The 20928-nt window shown below is 44.7% G+C and overlaps 1 protein-coding gene across 6 annotated transcripts in view; it reads left to right on the forward strand.

The window, feature by feature from the left end:
* The window catches only part of nos1apa (nitric oxide synthase 1 (neuronal) adaptor protein a), a 394570-nt gene that overhangs the window by 318956 nt on the left and 54686 nt on the right, over positions 1-20928 (forward strand). For all 6 annotated transcript variants that reach the window (XM_078218123.1, XM_078218124.1, XM_078218126.1 and 3 more), the window contains one exon: positions 18272-18436. In XM_078218123.1, the coding sequence (XP_078074249.1) occupies positions 18272-18436 (165 nt within the window). The remainder of the gene's footprint in view (positions 1-18271; positions 18437-20928) is intronic.

Here is a 20928-nt window from a genome sequence, read left to right on the forward strand (position 1 = left end):
AATTGCAGCATGCTGCTGTGCAGTGGGACCTGGGTGCCCTTGTGCAGGAATCTCAAGGAGTTGGTTTGCATGTGCAGCAGGTAATTAAGAAGACAAATGGAATTTTGTCCTTTATTGCTAAAGGGATGGAGTTTAAAAACAGCGAGGTTAGGTTGCAGCTGTATAAGGTGCTGGTGAGGCCACACCTGGAGTACTGTGTACAGTTTTGGTCTCCTTACTTGAGAAAGGATATACTGGCACTGGAGGGGGTGCAGAGGAGATTCACTAGGTTGATTCCGGAGTTGAGAGGGTTGGCTTATGAGTAGAGACTGAGTAGACTGGGGCTGTACTCACTGGAAGAATGAGGGAAGATCTTATAGAAACATGTAAGATTATGAAGGGAATAGATAAGATAGAAGCAGGGAAGTTGTTTCCACTGGCGAGTGAAACTAGAACTAGGGGACATAGCCTCAAAATAAGAGGAAGCAGATTTAAGACTGAGTTGAGGAGGAACTTCTTCACACAATGGGTTGTGAATCTGTGGAATTCCCTGCCCAGTGAAGCAGTTGAGGCTACCTCATTGAATGTTTTTAAGGCAAGGATAGATACATTTTTGAACAGTAAAGGAATTAAGGGTTATGGTGAGTGGGCGGGTAAGTGGAGCTGAGTCCAAGAAAAGATCAGCCATGATCTTATTGAATGGCGGAGCAGGCTCGAGGGGCCAGATGGCCCACTCCTGCTCCTAGTTCTTATGTTCTTATGTTTCATTGGTCAGAACACTGAATGCAGGAGTTGGGACATCTTGTTGAAGTTGTACAAGACATTGGTAAGGCCACACTTGGAATATTGTGTACAGTTCTGGTCACCCTATTATAGAAAGGATATTATTAAACTAGAAAGAGTGCAGAAGAGATTTACTAGGATGCTCGCCGGACTTGATGGTTTGAGTTATAAGGAGAGGCTGGATAGACTGAAACTTTTTCTCTGGAGGGTAGGAGGCTGAGGGGAGATCTTACAGAGGTCTATAAAATAATGAGGGGCATAGATCAGCTAAATAGTCAATATTTTTTCCCAAAGGTAGAGGAGTCTAAAACTAGAGGGCATAGGTTTAAGGTGAGAGGGGAGAGATACAGAAGGGCCCAGAGGAGCAATTGTTTCACACAGAGGGTGGTGAGTGTCTGGAACAAGTTGCCAGAGGTAGTAGTGGAGATGGGTACAATTTTGTCTTTTAAAAAGCGTTTAGACAGTTACATGGGTAAGATGGGTACAGAGGGATATGGGCCAAATGCGGGCAATTGGGACGAGCTTAGGGGTTTTAAAAAAAAGGGCGGCATGGACAAGTTGGGCCAAAGGGCTGTTTCCATGCTGTAAACCTCTATGACTCTAAGTCACAGTGCTAATGACAACATAAAATGCACATTCCAAATCAAGTTTACTCATTAAAACATAACATATCGCATTCAAATTTAAACACATTATCCTGGTACATTCCCTTAGTTGTCTGCCTTTTGTCCTTGTACTCCTGCATAGTGCTATCCCACTAGCTCCTGATGCTCAGGAGAGGAGACTGAAGGTCGCTTTGGACGATGACCTTATGCAGCTCTTGAGTCTCGAAGATCTGTGCCATTTCTGTATGGGCATCTGCCAGGCAATAGCAAGGGCCCTGGTGGGGTGGCAGTGACAGGAGGAAGAATGAGAGGACCGCAGGTTCATGTTCCACAGAGCCACCACCACCACTATCCCCGCCCCCCTGGGGCAACACCTCAACAATCCTGGTAGTCTGTTGGAGGGCAGATTGCTGGGCTACTGTCTCTGCAAGCCCCTTTGAACACTAATATGTGCAGCCATGATGGCGGCAGTCTGAGCTACCCCTTCAACACTCACAGAGTTTAGCTGGAATGCAGCCTGTGTTGCAATGTCAGTTATCATAATGACCATGGTTGAGTCCACAAGTATGCTGATGGTGTTGTCCACCAGTTCCATGCCAGCAATGATGAACAAAGCTCTGTGCTAAGTTGGTGCTGGATTCCTCCAAGTTCCTTGCTATTGAACACAGATATTCTGGAAGGCCTTTCGGTGCAAATTGCAAACATTTTGTTGTGTATCTCCATCAGATGATTTCTGTCATCTGGCCTATCAAAGTCGTCACCTGAGTCCTCTGTAGCAGAACACATGTGAACTCACTCCTTGCATGCTGACACCTCCACTATTGTTGCTGCTGGCCTTTTAGCACTTGTACCCTGTGTCTCATCCTGTGCAAATCCCACCTCTCAGCTGTCCTCTGAGATTCACATCACATCTGAACTGGTGACTGGTGTTAAATCGAGTAATGGGGTATCTTCATCATCACTGACATATTCGCCTTTCTCCACTGCTTGGCAGCATTGGATATTTGAAAGGAAAAAGGCACAAGGGGTGAGGAGAGAGGAGAAATTAAGAGGTACATGCTTACAACATCTAAAGCTTCACAGAATGTAGTTGAGGCCAAAACATTGTCTGATTTCAAGAAGAAATTAGATGTAGCTCTGAAGGTAAAGGGATCAAAGGATTTGGGGAGGAAGGGGACATCAGGATATTGAATTTGATGATCAGCCATGATCGAAATAAATGGTGGAGCAGGCTCAAAGGGCCGAATGACCTCCTGCTTCTAGTTTCTATGTTTCTTAGTCAGAAAGAGTGTGGAATGAGGGGGAAATGGGATGTGAGAAGGAGGATTGGAAATGAGGATACTGTCTACTTCAGTGGATTTAGCCCAGCTAGTGATCAGGCTCTCAGCAATGGTTCTACCTGTAATGACCAGCACTACCTCCCTCCAAAAGAGAAGGAAGTGTGTCAGTGAATGTGGAGCAAAATATTTAGGTGCTGTTACTGTCATGGTTGAATAGCTGGCAATGTGTGCAGGCTGTGAGATATGGATGTGAGCCTTGTCTGTGAGGATGATGTGGAGCTTTCAATGTTAGGTATGAATCCCGATTAATAGAGATTGATGTTGGGGAGTGATAGGAACCTGCTGAATTGAACTATGTGTGAGGATAGTGGTGCAGTTGGTGCGATCACTTACCTTGACCACACATGTGAGGTCATTAAACTTCTTGTGGCACTGCATCCAGGTCCTTGGGACTAAACCTCTGGTATTGACCTCTCGACTATCCATTCCCACTGCCTGCTCCTCGCATGTCTCGAAATGTGGATATCTTCTCACATTTCCACTGTCACTCTTGCCCCAACATCTTCAATGCAATAATGGGAAACCTCGGTGCCTTCTCTGACCATAGTCAGTATTGCTCTTTGTTACACAGAACCATTCTGAATCATCTCAACACCTCCAACAGCCAGAATGCACCTTCCCTTTAGGCAGTGTCTTTTAATTTTAAGTAATGCTGGAAAAAGCAGCAATACTGAGTCCCCTGCTGTTGCATGCAGCCAATGAACAGCATGCAGCTGTCATAATCATGAGTAGACAGCATGAAGCGGGCGTTTTGTCTACGTTACATAGAGGAGATGTGAGTCAGTTGTTCATCACAGTCTCCTCACCTGGTTTCTTTTTATTCATTCATAGAAACATAGAAGATAGGAGCAGGAGGAGGCCATTTGGCCCTTCGAGCCTGCTCCGCTATTCATCACTATCATGGCTGATCATCTAACTCAATAGCCTAATCCAGCTATAGAAACATAGAAGATTCATGGGATGTGAGTGTCAGTGGTTTGGCAAACATTGATTGTCCATCTCTAATTGTCCTTGAACAGGTGGTAGTGAGCTGCCTTCTTGAACTGCTGCAGTCCTTGATGTGTAGGTACACCCACAGTGCTGTTAGGGAGAGAGTTCCAGGATTTTGACACAACAACAGTGAAGGAACGGTGATATATTTACAAGTCAGGATGCTGAGTGGATAGGAGGGGAACATCCGGGTGGTGGTGTTCCCAAGTACCTGGTGCCCTTGTCCTTCTAGATGGTAGTGCTTTGGAACGTCCTGCTTAAGGAGCCTTGGTGAGTTCCTGCAGTGCATCTTTTAGATGCACTGCAGGAACTGCTGCTACTTTCGAGGGGGTGAATGTTTGTGGATGGGATGCTAGTCAAGCAGTTGCTTTGTCCTGGATGGTGTCAAGCTTTTTGAATCTTGTTAGAGCCACGTTCATCCAGGCAAGTGCAGAGTATTCCATTACACTTCTGACTTGTGCCTTGTAGATGGTGTACAGGCTTTGGAGGGGTCAGGAGGTGAGTTACTGACCTGCTCTTGTAGACACAGTATTTATATATGTAGTCCAGTTCAATTTCTGGTCAATGGTAACCCCCCAGGATGTTGATAATTAGCTATCCAATATATCCCCCAGGAGCCGTAGCATCATTCCCACAGGTTTAATTTGAAAATTAGCTCCTGAACCACAATAGAATATTGTAACAGTGAGGCCTTCAATACATTCAGTTTCTAGATATATGAAATGTTATTATTCACAGTAAGGGGAAGAGCTGAAATGAACTGTGCTTGGATGTGTGAAATATCCTTGTTAGATAAAGTGATGCACCCTTCACCTTGTAGAGCTGTCTATGGTGATACGAGTGCTAACAGCATTACTGACCTGACACCAGCTCCATTGGGGGCAATCCCTCCTTGAGCAGCAGCTACTCTGCATGGCTCAGAGCTAAAGGGCAGCTGCTCGCAGTAGGGGGCAAGTTTCCCTGTGCTGAGCCTGATTCAAACATGTTTGCTTTACCAAAACCATTCCCACCCAACCCCAAATCACCCTGGCATCGGGGTAATTGTTACAACATGTTCTGTTTTTATTAAATTCACCCAATAGTCAGTCAGGACAGATTTAGCTTGGAGGGAAGTGCTTCAGTGTTGTTGACTGGAGCCTATCCAGTAATATAAAGTCAGAGTAAGGGCTGGTTAATTAAACTGCAGCCTGGAATGAATTTATAGAGTCACTACTTTCTGCTACATTTAATCAGAACAATCAAAATGTGAGATTTATATGGCAGTCAGACTGCCCCTGCCATGTTCCTTATTAGCTTTCTGTGCTTTGTGTGTATGTGTGTGTGTGCGCGTGTTTGCATGTATGTGCATGTGTGTGTGTATGTGCGCATATGTGCATGCATGTGCACATGTGCGTGTGTGTGCTTGTGTGTGTGCATGTGAGTATTGATCAACCATGATCGTATTGAATGGCAGAGCTGGCTCGATGGGCAAAGTGGCTTACTCCTGCTCCCATGTTCCTTCGTGTGTGTGTCTACCTGAGTGTGTGTGCATGTGTGCGCTTGTGTTTGTCTGCGTGTATGCCTATGTGTGCAAATGTGTGTTTGAGTGCGTGAATGTCAGCACAGCAGGATGAAGCAAAGAAACAATGAAAGGGTTTCTAAACTTGCCCTGTGTCTTCTGTCACGTATGCACTGAGCCACTATTATGGCATTGTCCACTTGCACAATGCCAATGAGTGTTTCTCTTTTCAGTATTCCCATTGAACCACTTCTTTTCCTCTTCTCTGTTTCCTGTTCCTCGGGTGGTGCTTGTCAAGTTTCCATTCTCTGACTCCAAACCTCATCCCTCGAAGGGAGGTATTTCATGTAGGCAACGAGGGACTCGCCTGACGGCTGGAAAGATCCACCATATTGAGTGCCTCTTGGGCATTTAAGTGGCTAGCAGCAGGACTTCCCTGGGATCGAGAAACCCGGGAGCCAAAATCCTGCCCTCCCCCACCACTACCACCACCATTACCACTGGCAACTGTGCAAGGTTGGCAACTGTACATTGCAGACAGCACCACCAGAAGCGGTGGCAGCTGCAAAAATGCACCCAGGAGAGGCCATGAGAGAACCAGGCCATGGGTGATTGAGGGAGGATGGGTCAGGGGTTGGGGGTTATGGTAGAAGGGGTGATGACTTTCAGCGGGCACACCCTCCCCACCAATGCTGTGTCTCTCAATCAGGCATTGTTCAATGGATCCCCTCGGAAGCCCGCAGGCAAACATGATAGGGTTTACATTCTGAGCTTCCCATGTGGTGACTGCCCTTTGGTGGCACACCACTGGCAGCGGGAAGAGGCCCCTAAGTGGACACATGCTGGGTTTGTTCGCAGCTTTCTGTGCTTGATCAAAGAGCTCAGCATCCAGAAAGGGAGGGAATACAGGGGAGAGGGGGTGCTGCTGAGAGCCACCATTGACCTTTCTTCTGATCCCTTTTTCCACCCCCCCACCAAGCCAACCTGCTCTCCATTCCCGTGACCCCCATCACCACCTCATGCACCGATGGCATTGCTCAGTGATTCTGGGCCTTTGGTGGATACATTTCTAACAGCTGCCACTACACCTAGTGCTGCTGAAGGGCAGTGCAGAGCTGCTGGTCTCTGATTTGCACAGAACCTCCCTAAATCCCGGGCATTTAATTCCAGCGAGCCTCCCCCAAAGGAGGCAATGAGGGGCTCCCCTAGTGCCAACATTCAATTCCACCCATTGTCAATGACAGAGTTTGGACCATTACATTGGCCCTGAGCTTGTAATTCTATCTCAAACGCTCAGCAACTGAGACTAAGGGCAACAATGTAAACATTGTGATATTGAATGTGAAAATGAATCTTGAATGAAGTGGCTGGATAGACAGATGCTGCCCATAACCCTTTCACTGATGCTAATTTATATTGAATTCCTCCTCTTTTTATGGCTGTGTGAGTGTGAAGTTGTGTGCGCCTTTACGCTAACACTAATGATCTTCCCAACTTTTGCAAAGAGATGAATAAATACTCCATTGCGTTCTGTTGACACTTATGGATCGGTTTATAAAGCTAGTTTCTGGCAGGAATGTGACTCCCAATTTTCTATTGGAACCCCTATCGCTGATTTGATTTGATTTATTAATGTCACATGTATTGGTATACAGTGAAAAGTATTTTTTCTTGTGCGCTATACAGATAAAGCATACCATACATAGAGAAGTAAAGGAGAGGGTGCAGAATGTAGTGTTACAGTCATAGCTAGGCTGTAGAGAAAGATCAACTTAATATAAGGTAGGTCCATCCAAAATCTGATGGCAGCAGGGAAGAAGCTGTTCTTGAGTTGGTTGGTACGTGTCCTCAGACTTTTGTATCTTTTTCCCGATGGAAGAAGATAGAAGAGAGTACGTCCGGGGTGCATGGGGTCTTGATTATGTTGGCTGCTTTTCTGAGGCAACAGGAAGTGGATGGGTTAATGGATGTGTGGCTGGTTTACGTGATGGACTGGGCTTTGTTCACAACATTTTGTAAGTTTTGTGAGGTCTTGGATAGAGCAGGAGCCATACCAAGCTGTGACACAACCAGAAATTATGCTTTCTATGGTGCATCTGTAAAAGTTGGTGAGAGTCATAGAAGACATGCCGAATTTCCTTCGTCTTCTGAGAAAATAGAGGCATTGGTGGGTTGGTGGCCTGCCTTAGCGACAGTTAACTGGAGGAGTAGAGGAGGAGACTGTCCTACTTTACATCACATTAGCTGCACCCCACACATTGGCTGAGATTGCGTCCACAGCTTCCCATTCCCAATGTTGTAAGTGGCCACTTGCACTCTCATTTTGCCTTTTCCAATGCAATTATAATTAAAAATCTAAGTGCCCACAGCGTGCGCGAGGGAAGCTTTTCATTGATAAAAGCCACTATCAGATGACAATGCTGCCTAGATAGACAGGGAGGTCCACATCATGGACACAAATGTCCTGCTCCACTACATTACAAGTAACAAAAGACTTGCGAGCACAAAAGTGGCATGGGTTAGGGTGCAAAATAGTTAACAGTCAAGGAATGTTTCAGTTATTAATTGTAGCTTATTAGTTAAGCACATCACTGGTGCATATAAAGGGAAACAGGTGATGAATGAATTTTGTGTCATTGAAAATAAAGCTCCATCAAGACTTTTCTTCATTACCAACTCACTGTTAGAATTTAGCAGCATGGGTGCTTTTCAAAATTAAATTTCACATGTAAATATTTCACATAACATTGGTTTCACTTTATTCATGTGCATCACTGCTATTTGTTGAGACCAGCTTAATCAAAGAGCTAATTGTACTGGCATGGTTTGCAAGCATTGATGCTTACAGGGGAGTTGAGGATATTTAATTTATCGTGGAAGAAATAATGGTGTGTTTTTGCATTCACTCCCTGATGGCCAGTGTTGTACTTACCACTCTGTGGGATATGGCTGAACTTGCTGGCTCTCCCTTCTGTGCATTGTAAAAGACATTGTCTGAGATTACCCTCAATGGGGTATGTTATAGGTGAACTCAAAGCCCTGCAAGAACTCTGCCAATCTGAAATGGATATACATTTGGACAGTATATGCACTTAGTGTTAGTTCCCTCGTTTTCTTACCCACACCACACCTGACCTGTCCCATTTCACCACTCTGTGCACCCTGACCCCACCCTCTGTCCTCCCTCGGATCCCTCATCCAACCCTCCATTCTCCTGACCCCACTCCACAAACAATTGCACACCCCCCCCTCACTGGCTCACCCTGGTCAGTCCTGACCACCAAGCAATAGTCCATTCTCTTGTTCCCCCTCCTTTGTGCGCATGGAGTTTAACAAAGAAAACCACTGTCCTTCCACACAACTTGCACAAAGCCAACTGGTGCACGCCAGGTGCCTGAACCAGGTGGCACGAGATTCTCATGTGACTTGATCTTGAAGGTCGGACTTTATTCAAAATTGTTTCTCGTTAATGAGTATTCATGAAATGCAAATGCATTAGACGTACAAACCTGCCATAGGTTGACATAATGCCTGACATATCGTAAACACGCTGCTGACCTTACAGCTGCATCTCAACCCACTGTCGCGAAATCAAATTCATATCCTGCCTAATTAAGTCACCCCCCCCCTATGCTACGTTTATCACTGTTGTAAGCTCCATAAAAACCACTTCCCCCAATGTACTTGGGCTGCCAGTTCAGACATAGCTCGCTGTAAATGTGATAACCTCGTATATGGTTCACATTGTAGAAGTCTAGATAGCCGGGGAAATGACTTTGCACGTGTTGTAGCAATTTCATATTTGACTGCCTTTTAATTTGCTGCATTGATAATTGAGACTTGCAGCTACTATGTGCAGTTATATGAGGAGGAGCTTTGGAGGAAATGCTTCCTGTTCTGATTCATAGAAACATAGAACCAAGAAGTAGGAGTAGGCCATTCGGCCCTTCAAGCCTGCTCCGCCAGACATTTTGATCTTGGCTGATCATCAAATTCAATATCCTTATCCTGCCTTGATCCCTTTGGCTCCTGGAGCTACATCTAATTTCTTATTGAAATCAGACAACGTTTTGGCCTTAACTACATTCTGTGGTAGTGAATTCCACACATTCACCACTCTCTGGGTGAAGAAATTTCTCCTCACCTCAATTCTAAAAGGTTTACCCCTTATCAAGAACAGAAGGTTGGTTAGAGCAAGTTTAGGGCCAGTTATAGATGGCAGAGGGAAGTTATGTGTGGAACCGGAGGAGATTGGTGAAGCATTGAACCAATATTTCTCTTCGGTGTTCACGCAAGGGGACATGAATATAGCTGAGGAGGACACTGGGTTGCAAGGGAGTAGAATAGACAGTATTACAGTTGATAAGGAGGATGTGCAGGATATTCTGGAGGGTCTGAAAATAGATAAATCCCCTGGTCCGGATGGGATTTATCCAAGGATTCTCTGGGAGGCAAGAGAAGTGATTGCAGAGCCTCTGGCTCTGATCTTCAGGTCGTCGTTGGCCTCTGGTATAGTACCAGAAGATTGGAGGTTAGCGAATGTTGTCCCATTGTTTAAGAAGGGGAACAGAGACTTCCCCGGGAATTATAGACCGGTGAGTCTCACTTCTGTTGTCGGCAAGATGTTGGAAAAAATTATAAGGGATAGGATTTATAGTTATTTGGAGAGTAATGAATTGATAGGTGATAGTCAGCATGGTTTTGTGGCAGGTAGGTCGTGCCTTACTAACCTTATTGAGTTTTTTGAGAAAGTGACCAAGGAGGTGGATGGGGGCAAGGCAGTGGACGTGGTATATATGGATTTTAGTAAGGCGTTTGATAAGGTTCACCATGGTAGGCTTCTGCAGAAAATGCAGATGTATGGGATTGGGGGTGATCTAGGAAATTGGATCAGGAATTGGCTAGCGGATAGGAAACAGAGGGTGGTGGTTGATAGTAAATATTCATCATGGAGTGCGGTTACAAGTGGTGTACCTCAGGGATCTGTTTTGGGGCCACTGCTGTTTGTAATATTTATTAATGATCTGGATGAGGGTATAGTTGGGTGGATTAGCAAATTTGCTGATGACACCAAAGTCGGTGGTGTGGTAGACAGTGAGGAAGGGTGTCGTAGTTTGCAGGAAGACTTAGACAGGTTGCAAAGTTGGGCCGAGAGGTGGCGGATGGAGTTTAATGCGGAGAAGTGTGAGGTAATTCACTTTGGTAGGAATAACAGATGTGTTGAGTATAGGGCTAACGGGAGGACTTTGAATAGTGTGGAGGAGCAGAGGGATCTAGGTGTATGTGTGCATAGATCCCTGAAAGTTGGGAATCAAGTAGATAAGGTTGTTAAGAAGGCATATGGTGTCTTGGCGTTTATTGGTAGGGGGATTGAATTTAGGAGTCGTAGCGTTATGTTGCAACTGTACACAACTCTGGTGCGGCCGCACTTGGAGTACTGTGTGCAGTTCTGGTCCCCACATTACAGGAAGGATGTGGAGGCTTTGGAGAGGGTGCAGAGGAGGTTTACCAGGATGTTGCCTGGTATGGAGGGGAGATCCTATGAGGAGAGGCTGAGGGATTTGGGATTGTTTTCGCTGGAAAGGCGGCGGCTAAGAGGGGATCTTATTGAAACATATAAGATGATTAGAGGTTTAGATAGGGTGGATAGTGATAGCCTTTTTCCTCTGATGGAGAAATCCAGCACGAGGGGGCATGGCTTTAAATTGAGGGGGGGTAGTTATAGAACCGATGTCAGGGGTAGGTTCTTTACCCAGAGGGTGGTGAGGGATTGGAATGCCCTGCCAGCATCAGTAGTAAATGCGCCTAGTTTGGGGGTGTTTAAGAGATCCGTAGATAGGTTCATGGACGAAAAGAAATTGGTTTAGGTTGGAGGGTCACAGTTTTTTTTTTTTTTAACTGGTCGGTGCAACATCGTGGGCCGAAGGGCCTGTTCTGCGCTGTAATGTTCTATGTTCTATGTTCTATGTTCTATCCTCAAACTATGACCCCCTAGTTCTGGACTCCCCCCACAGTTGGGAACATTCTTTCTGAATCTACCCTGTCTAACCCTGTTAGAATTTTATAAGTTTCTATGAGATCCCCCTCACTCTTCTAAACTCCAGTGAATATAGTCCTAACTGAGTTAGTCTGTCCTCATATGACAACCTGCCATCCCAGGAATCAGCCTGGTAAACCTTCATTGTACTCCCTCTAAAGCAAGGACATCCTTCCACAGATAAGAACATCTAAACTGCATACAATACTCCAGGTGTGGCCTCACCAACACCCCAACATCCCTATCCCTATACTCAAATCTTCTCGCTATGAAGGCCAACATACCATTTGCCTCCTTTACTGCCTGCTGTACCTGCGCGCTTACTTTGAGCGACTGTTACTTACTTTCACAAGGACTCCAAGGTCTCGCTGAGTTTCCACCTCTCTCAATTTATACCCATTCAAGTAATTATTTGTTTTCCTATTATCGCTACCAAAGTGGATAACCTCACATTTATCCACATTATACTGCATCTGCCATGCAGGTGCCCACACACTCAGCCTGTCCAAATTACACTAAAGCGTCTCTGCATCCTCCTCACAGCTTACCCTCCCACCCAACTTTGTATCATCTGCAAATTTGGAGATAATACATTCAGTTCCCTCTTCCAAATCATTAATATATAATGTGAACAGTTGGGGTCCGTGCACAGATCCCTACAGAACCCCACTAGTCACTGACTGCCAATCAGAAAAAGACTTATTTATGCCAACTCTTTGCTTCCTATCTGCTAACCAGCTTTCTATCCATCTCAAGACATTACCTGCAATGCCATGTGCTTTAACTTTACATAGTAGTCTGTTATATGAGACCTTGTCAAAAGCCTTTTGAAAGTCTAAATAAACCACATCCACTTGTTCTCCTTGGTCAGCTCTACTCATTACATCCTCAAAAAATTCCATTAGATTCATCAATCCATGCTGCCTTTGTCTGATTATATCACTGCCTTCCAAACGCCAAGTTATGAAATCCTTGATAATAGACTCCAGCAACTTTCCCAATACCAACATTAGGCTCACTGGCCTATAGTTCTCTGTTTTCTCTTTACCTCCCTTTTTGAATAACAGGCTTGCATTAGCTACCCTCCATTCTGTAGGAACTATTCCAGAGCCCAAAGAATTTTGGAAAATAACCACCAATGGACCTACTATTTCCAGCACCACTCCCTTAAGTACTCTAGGATGAAGATTATCAGGACCTGGAGATTTACCCACCTTCAATCCCATCAAGTTCCCCAAAACCATTTCTCTGCTGATGCTGATTTCCTTCAGCTTCTCACTAAAACATGTTTCTCTCAGCACTTCTGGTACATTATTCATGTCTTCTCTTGTGAAGACTGAAGCAAAATACAAATTTAATTCCTCAGCCATTTCTTTATTCCCTGTTATGAATTCTCCTGTTTCTGACTGTAAGGGGCCTATATTCATAACAACATAAGAAGTAGGAGCAGGAGTAGGCAATCTGGCCCCTCGGGCCTGCTCCGCCATTCAATAAGATCATGGCTGATCTTTTTGTGGACTCAGTTCCACTTACCCGCCCGCTCACCATAACCCTTAATTCCTTTACTGGTCAAACACTTATATATCCTTGTCTTAAAAACATTCAATGAGGTAGCCTCAACTGCTTCACTGGGCAGGGAATTCCACAGATTCACAACCCATTGTGTGAAGAGGTTCCTCCTCAACTCAGTCTTAAATCTGCTCCCCTTTTTTTTTGAGGCCATGCCCCCTAGTTCTAGTTTCACTCGCCAGTGGAAACAACTTCCCTGCTTCTATCTTATCTATTCCCTTCATAATCTTATATGTTTCTATAAGATCTCCCCTCATTCTTCTGAATTCCAATGAGTATAGCCCCAGTCTACTCAGTCTCTCCTCATAAGCCAACCCTCTCAACTCCGGAATCAACCTAGTGAATCTTCTTTGCACCCCCTCCAGTGCCAGTATATCCTTTCTCAAGTAAGGAGACCAAAACTGTACATAGTACTCCCGGTGTGTCCTCACCAGCACCTTATACAGCTGCAACATAACCTCACTGTTTTTAAACTCCATCTCTCTAGCAATGAAGGACAAAATTCCATTTACCTGCTGCACCTGCAAATCAACTCCTTGTGATTCTTGCAAGTTCCCACTGCACAGCAGCATGCTGCAATTTTTTATCATTTAAGTAATAGTCCATTTTGCTGTTATTCCTACCAAAATGGATGATCTCACATTTACCAACATTTGTACTCCATCTGCCAGACCTTCGCCCACTCACTTAGACTATCTATATCCCTTTGCAGACTTTCAGCGTCCTCTGCACACTTTGCTCTTCCACTCACCTTAGTGTCATCTGTGAATTTTGGCACACTACACTTGGTCCCCAACTCCAAATCATCTATGTAAATCGTAAACAATTGCGGTCCCAACACTGACCCCTGAGGCACACAACTAGTCACTGATCGCCAACCAGAAAAACACCCGTTTACCCCCCACTCTTTGCTTTCTGTTAGTTAACCAATCCTCTATCCATGCTAATACATTACCTGTAACACCGTGCACCTTTATCTTATCTTTGTTTTTATCAATCTTTTTCTCTTTACACATCTATAGAAACTTTTACAGTCAGTTATGTTCCCCGCTAATTCAATGGCATGAGCAGAAAGTTCCCAGTGTCCATTGTGGAAGAATATGCTTCATTCATGAACTAAGGAGGCTACGTTCCTCTGTGAACGTTAGTGTAAACAAAAGTCTACAATCCTCCCATCACAACATGTAATTGTGTTTTCCTCAACTGTGGCCTTCCCCACCTATGGTTTGCTCTTTTCAATCAAAACAAAGGCTTTCCTGATGTTGGTGCTAAGTTTGTCTTGTATCAGAATAGACCGCCCTCATGTTCTACTTTTGTGGCCAAACTTAAACTAGGTTTACCATTTTTCAACGGTTTGCTACCACGTAAAGGTCCCCTCTCAACCACCTCTTTTCAAGACTGAGGGAAGTTTTATTATTCTCTGAATCTTCAAAGGGTTGATAAGTGGAAGGTTGGAAGCTGTTGATCATTGTCTTGATAGATTAACTTGTGAAAAAATGGATAGAATCCTGGAATGTGATCCCAGTAGCACCGTTCTTATAACAATCGCAAAATAATAAAAGCACAATTCAACTCATTCAATCAGCATAAACCCACAACCCTTCTGAATAGTGAGGTTTAAACGCTACGGTATAGTCGCTCTTTCTCTTATGGGGCTTGCTGTGGAAAAGCGATCTCTAAATGTTGGCAATGCTGCAACCAAATTTTCATCTCGGAGCAACTCACTGAACGTAATTCCTGGTTAATAAGCCATATTTGCCCAGCTTTTGTGGTTCAGAAATAATAATTGTGCAAGGTGCTAATTGTGTCGGGGAGTTTATCCTGTATCCTGTTGTACTTTCACACATTCTGACTGCTTAACTGGGCAGCGAGTCAGAACGGCTTGCCCAGATTTAATAAGATAAGCTAAGCTTGTGGAATCCTTAATACCATGGAGGAATTTATTTTTTGTGTCCTTTTGTTTGAATGTGCGAAGCAGTCAGTGTTACTTTATTGACAAGAGGTGTAGAAAGATGGCTCGCATTTCATTAGAAGACTTGTTTGCGCAACACAAAAGCCTCCATGGCACTGTTTCAATCCCAATTTCTGAGACTGGGGTGTTTATTCAGCCTAGTCCTTTTTGTAATTGTTTTACACAATTGTGAAGTATCGTTTATTCAGCTAAATTCAGCTGTATTCAGTGACTCTTTAATTTAACGCCTCCCCTCATTGGGTTACAACCCCTCCCATAGGTGATGCCAGCATCTCTGAAAAGGATCAAGACTTGATGAGAAATTTCATTCCTGCAACAAAATGAGTAGTTAAATCTGTGGGATGTATAAGTGGAACATCTATGGAGCTAAATCAGAAGCCTGCAGCCATCTGATGTTTTGGTGTAAAAGCAACGAGATCTGGCTTCAAAAAATTGTAAGAGTTTTAACAACACCAGGTTAAAGTCCAACAGGTTTATTTGGTAGAAAATGCATTTGCTACCAAATAAACCTGTTGGACTTTAACCTGGTGTTGTTAAAACTCTTACTGTGTTTACCCCAGTCCAACGCTGGCATCTCCACATCAAAAAATTGGGCAGAGACATTTTAAGCTGAAAGATAGAAACCATGATTTTTGATTTGATTTACTATTGTCACACGTATTAGTATACCATGAAATGCATTGTTTCTTGCGCGCTATACAGGCAAAGCATACCGTACATAGAGGAGGAAAGGAGAGGGTGCAGAATGTAGTGTTACAGTCATAGCTAGGGTGCAGAGAAAGATCAACTTAATGCGAGATAGGTCCATTCAAAAGTCTGACAGCAGCAGGGAAGAAGCTGTTCTTAAGTCGGTTGGGATGTGATCTCAGACTTTTGTATCTTTTTCCCAATGGAAGAAGGTGGAAGAGAGTATGAGCGGGATTTTACGGTCTCGCTCGTCCCAAAGCTGTAAAATCCCGCCCGCGGTCAACAGGCCTTCCCATTGTCCGCCCCTCACACACTCCGATTCCCCTGGCGGGCGGGACGGTAAAATTGCACCCTATGTCTGAGGTGTGTGGGGTCCTTGATTATGCTGGCTGCTTTTCCGAGGCAGTGCGAAGTGTCGACGGAGTCAATGGATGGGAGGCTGGTTTGCGTGATGGACTGAGCTACGTTCACAACCCATTTGTAGTTTTGTGCCTTCTTGTGTTGATCCAGGCAAAGAATAGAGCCCAATTAATATAGGCCTCTGTGGCAAAGCTTACATCACTTTCCCTGAATGAAATGGCTTCTCAGTAGGAATACAAGGAGATTCGTTTTTTTAGGAGTCAAAAATTACTGAAATATTTGATCTCCTGTTTGAGTGAAATGTAAAAACAATGAAGAGAAAACAACACATTACAGCCAAGGAATTATGTTTGATAACAGGGAGAAATACTAAACATGTTTTTTTGTGTGAAATTCCTCTGGCTGTATTCAAAATTTCAACATGAAAGTAGCCACTTGAGGCTGACTTGTTAAATTTTCATCCATGAACAATTTCTGGACTTGTATCAAAAGCCCACTGTTAGTTCAACTGAGTAATAAACAGCCTTGCCATACTTGATTGGCAATAAAGTTCTTGTAACTCAAATTCTGGTGAGACAAGGAGACATTACACCTTCAAGCTAATTGTTAAGTAAGTCATAAATTGGGTGGCGTGGTGGCACAGTGGTTAGCACTGCTGCCTCACAGCACCAGGGACTTGGGTTCAATTCTGGCCTTGGGTTATGCTGTTTGGAGTTTGCACATTCTCCCCATGTCTGCATGAGTTTCCTCCGGGTGCTCCGGTTTCCTACCACAGTCCAGATGTACAGGTTGGGTGGATTGGCCATGCTAATTTGCTCCTTAGCGTCCAAAGATGAGCAGGTTAGGGGGATTGGCCATAATCAATGCACAGGGTTTCTCGGATAGGATTGGGGGTGTGAACCTAGATAGAGTGCTCTTTAGAGGGTCGGTGCAGAACTGATGGGTCAAATGGCCTCCGACTGCACTGTAGGGATTCTATGGACTCTATGGAAAGTAGAAACACATTGCATGTAGATACTGTCTCAACACGTACAGATTGGGAAACACATTTACCTGCTAATGCTTCACACTAAAACTGAAAAGGTTCAGAGTTTCAAGCACACATGGAAAAAGTAATATTTACAGATCAGATGGAGCACAAAATGTGTTTTCTGAGTGTTCTGGAACCACATTCTGACTGAAATCGGCCTTCTCAATGCCACATTGCTGTCCAGTTGGTTAAAACTAGCATCCCGTACACAGAAGCCAATGAACAGTGTACTGAAACCAGGCTCGCTCTTCAGAAAGTTTAGAATGCACCTCCTTAGTTTTGCACTTTAGAAAAAAACCACCAGGCCCGATCTTACCGGCTCGCCACGCTGGCTGGGGTGGCGATCGGTGAGGGTGGGGGCAATCGGCCAGGTCGACAGTTGGGAGTAGGGGCACCCAGCCAGGGTGGTGATCGGGGGAGAGGGAGGCAGTGATGTGCAGGGTGACAATCGGGGGAGGGTGGGGGAGGGAGGGAGAGGGGAGGGGAGGGTGATGTCCGTGGAGGGTGGTGGGAGGGGTGACAGATCTCCCAGTATACAGTGTACACTGCATGTACACTGTGTGTACACAGTATATGGGGAGCTCGGGGCACCTGCGCAATGGTGCCCAGGAGCTCAACAGCCTGCCTCACAGGTGAGCTGAGACTCCACTCCCCCTCTACTGGCGAGAGTCACATTACAGCTTCTGTTTTGCGCAGAGTGCCGTAAATTCTCACTAGTTACCTCACTGAAAGAAACAACGAGAAAGCCTCCCATTTTCTTGTGCGTTTTACACTTCGAATTTTTTTGAGAAAATTCCATCCACCAAGTTTGATCTGCAAGGTGGACAGAGTTATGGAAGGGAAACATGTTCTCATTTTTCAGAGGGTGTGATTACAATGACAGGGACATGCTTTGTGAAAATGTGTTGTCAAGTTGAGAGAAGGGAAAATCTCTTTGTACAAAGATGTTAAGAATCACAATCCTGCACTTTAACCCAAATGACATCTTGCCCGCTGTTTTACAAACAAACTTGAGAGTATTTTTGACAATGATATCCCTTTAACATTTTCCCAGTATATTCTAGTAGGAGTCTGCATTGAAACTTAACGTTACTGCCTTAACACGATTCAGCTCATTCAGCCTTGCTCTCAGGAATAACATTAATGAATCTGGAAATGAAGGGCAGTGATTAAAATGCTAATGCCCTTGGCTACTTCATCACTGATCCCTCACATGTAGGCGCACTTCTGCAATGATCAACTTCATGAAATGGTAAGGTCGGAATTAATAAAAAGGCAGTACTAATAAAAAGAAAGGGAAAATTCCAAAAATTGCCATCTGGCAAATGTAAAATGACAGAAGTGAGAAAACTAAAAAGAATCCCTCTGCTCTCGACATGAATTCTCATGTGCTTTTCTTCCCCCCCCTCCGTTTCTTTCAGCCCCATGACGATAGCCCCAGCATTCTTATGGCCACGCCTAAGATGTTGCTTCCTTCAGCCAGCCAGCTGCCAGCGGGCACCCCACTCTCTGTTCACCATCAGATCCAGCTCCTTCAGCAGCAACTACAGCAGCAGCAGCAGCAGACACAGGTGGCTGTCGCTCAGGTAAGGAAGAGCCAGCGCGCGAGGCCCTGGTGGCGTGGAAGCTGTGTACAGGATTGTACAGGATTACCAGTACAACTGCTCTCGAGCTGCAATAATTCCAGCTTCGCTTGAGTGGACGCGGGGAGCAAGGGGGATGAGAGTAGGCGGCTCAATTAGAGAGAAGCAGCAATTTGATTGACCAAGTGCCCTCTTTCTGTGCTATAATTTGCATGCTTCATTTATACAACTGCTCTTTCAAAACCTACTGCTGATTGAATTGGTGTTGTCGCACTCCATGTTACAGAAAGGAGCTGCCTGGTGTGAAAGCATGATAATTAAGATAACTCCATCCTTCCCCATTTGCTTGTTACATTTCAATGGATCTCCTTGTATGGTACAGGTGCTTTAATAGCAGTGTTCAAAACATTTCACAACCTTTTTCCATATAGTGTTTTTTTTGCCAAGAATGAAATGCAAGAGATTGAAGAACAAGATAACCCTGTGAACATAATTAATCAATCATTCCTTTTATTCTCTCATCAAGTTAAAGAATCTTCTTTTCTCTGCTCTCTGATTTTTGTCCTTCCCTCGCTCTCCTCGCTGAGTTCTGGTTTGTACCTACCTCCAATTTATGCTCCAAGTTACCATCGTCATATTTGATCACACTTTAAGTTTCAGGTTTATTTATTAGTGTCACAAGTAGGCTTACATTAACACTGCAATGAGGTTACTGTGAAAATCCCTTAGTCGCCACACTCTGGCGCATGTTCAGGTACTGAGGGAGAATTTAGCATGGCCAATGCACCTAATCAGCACATCTTTCGGCCTGTTGGAGGAAACCAGAGCACCCGGAGGAAACCCACGCAGACACAGCGAGAGCATGCAGACTCCACACAGACAGTGACCCAAGCCGGGAAAGGCTGCACATCTCAAAGAACGAAGAAAATTACAGCACACGAACAAGACCTTCAGCCCTCCAAGCCTGCACCGACCATGCTGCCCGACTGAACTAAACCTCCCGATAATCCCATCCTATTCATGTATTTGCCCAGACGCCCCTTAAAACTCACTATCGTACCTGCTTCCACTACCTCCCCTAGCAGTGAGTTCCAGGCACCCACCACCCTCTGTAAAAAAACTTGCCTCGTACATCTCCTGTAAACCTTGCCCCTTGCACCTTAAACCTATGCCCCTTAGTAACTGACTCTTCCACCCTGGGAAAAAGCTTCTGACTATCCACTCTGTTCATGCCCCTCATAATCTTGTAGACTTATATCAGGTCGCCCCTCAACCCCCGTCGTTCCAGTGAGAACAAATCAAATTTCTCCAACCTCTCCTCATAGCTAATGCCCTCCATTCCAGGCAACATCCTGGTAAATCTTTTCTGTACCCTCTCCAAAGCCTCCACATCTTTCTGGTAGTGTGGCGACCAGAATTGAACACTATATTCCAAGTGCGAACACTATATTCCAAGTATTCTCCCCTATCCTTGTAATCTCCTGCAGCCTTGCAATGCTCCCAAATCTGTGTTCCTCAGGTTCCGGCCTCTTTTCAATTTACTGTTGCCAGCCTTCTTTTTAACCATCAGGGCCCTAAACTCTGGAGTAAGCCAGATTTTCAGAGCTCCCTATTTGCTTTCTGACTAGCTGACCATCATCAGATCTAGACCCAGATTTCCTGGGTGTCAAAACAATTTTAAAATGGCAGGATTTGGTTCCAGGATTCCTGTCCCCCTTCCTGGCTCCCCCAATTTTCACCGGCATGGGATAAGGATGCGGGTAACAAGCCCATGCCTTGTACTCCTAATCTGGCCGACTCCATTGTTGGGGTAGGCATCTCTAGCCCCCCCCACAATTTCCATAGAGTCGGGCCAGTTTCTGAATGACTGTTGGCTCATGGTCCCTCAAAACATGTTACCCATGCCCCTTCTATGCCCCATCATTTCAACTCACTGCCAGTTCATGCGCCCCACCCAGTTCCATGGCCCCTCATACCCTCCATGTTAATACATTGCCCTTACATGCCCATTCACCCTGTATATACTAAGTATAGGATGAATGAGCCATTCAGTAGCAATGGCATGTGTGGAACTGCTCAGAAAAAAACCCACCCAAATCTTCTTTTGGAAATAAAAACAAGATTCAGCTCACTCAGTTATCAATAACAGACGTTTCAAACACTTCACACCTCTCAACAGATAAACATTGAGACATTGACAAAAGAGATCACAGGAAAATAGCATATTGTCACCACTTAAAGATGTCAATCAAGCAAAGTCAACAGTTCTCTCCAGTTATCAAAACAGAACCCCTTACTGAGATGATCCTTTTATGAATGTGGGCTCTCAGCAAATCATTCAAAATGAGGACAGGTGTATGAACTCCTTCAGTGGAACTAAATGGCCTCATTTTGCATAGCTCATTTTTTGTACATCATGAAATACTGGGTGAATGGGTGTTTACTCAGCCATGATTGAGGGGATGAGGGGCCATGAGGAGTGAGTGGGAGGCATG

This window comes from Mustelus asterias, chromosome 8, assembly GCF_964213995.1.
Source record: "Mustelus asterias chromosome 8, sMusAst1.hap1.1, whole genome shotgun sequence".
NCBI lineage: Eukaryota > Metazoa > Chordata > Chondrichthyes > Carcharhiniformes > Triakidae > Mustelus > Mustelus asterias.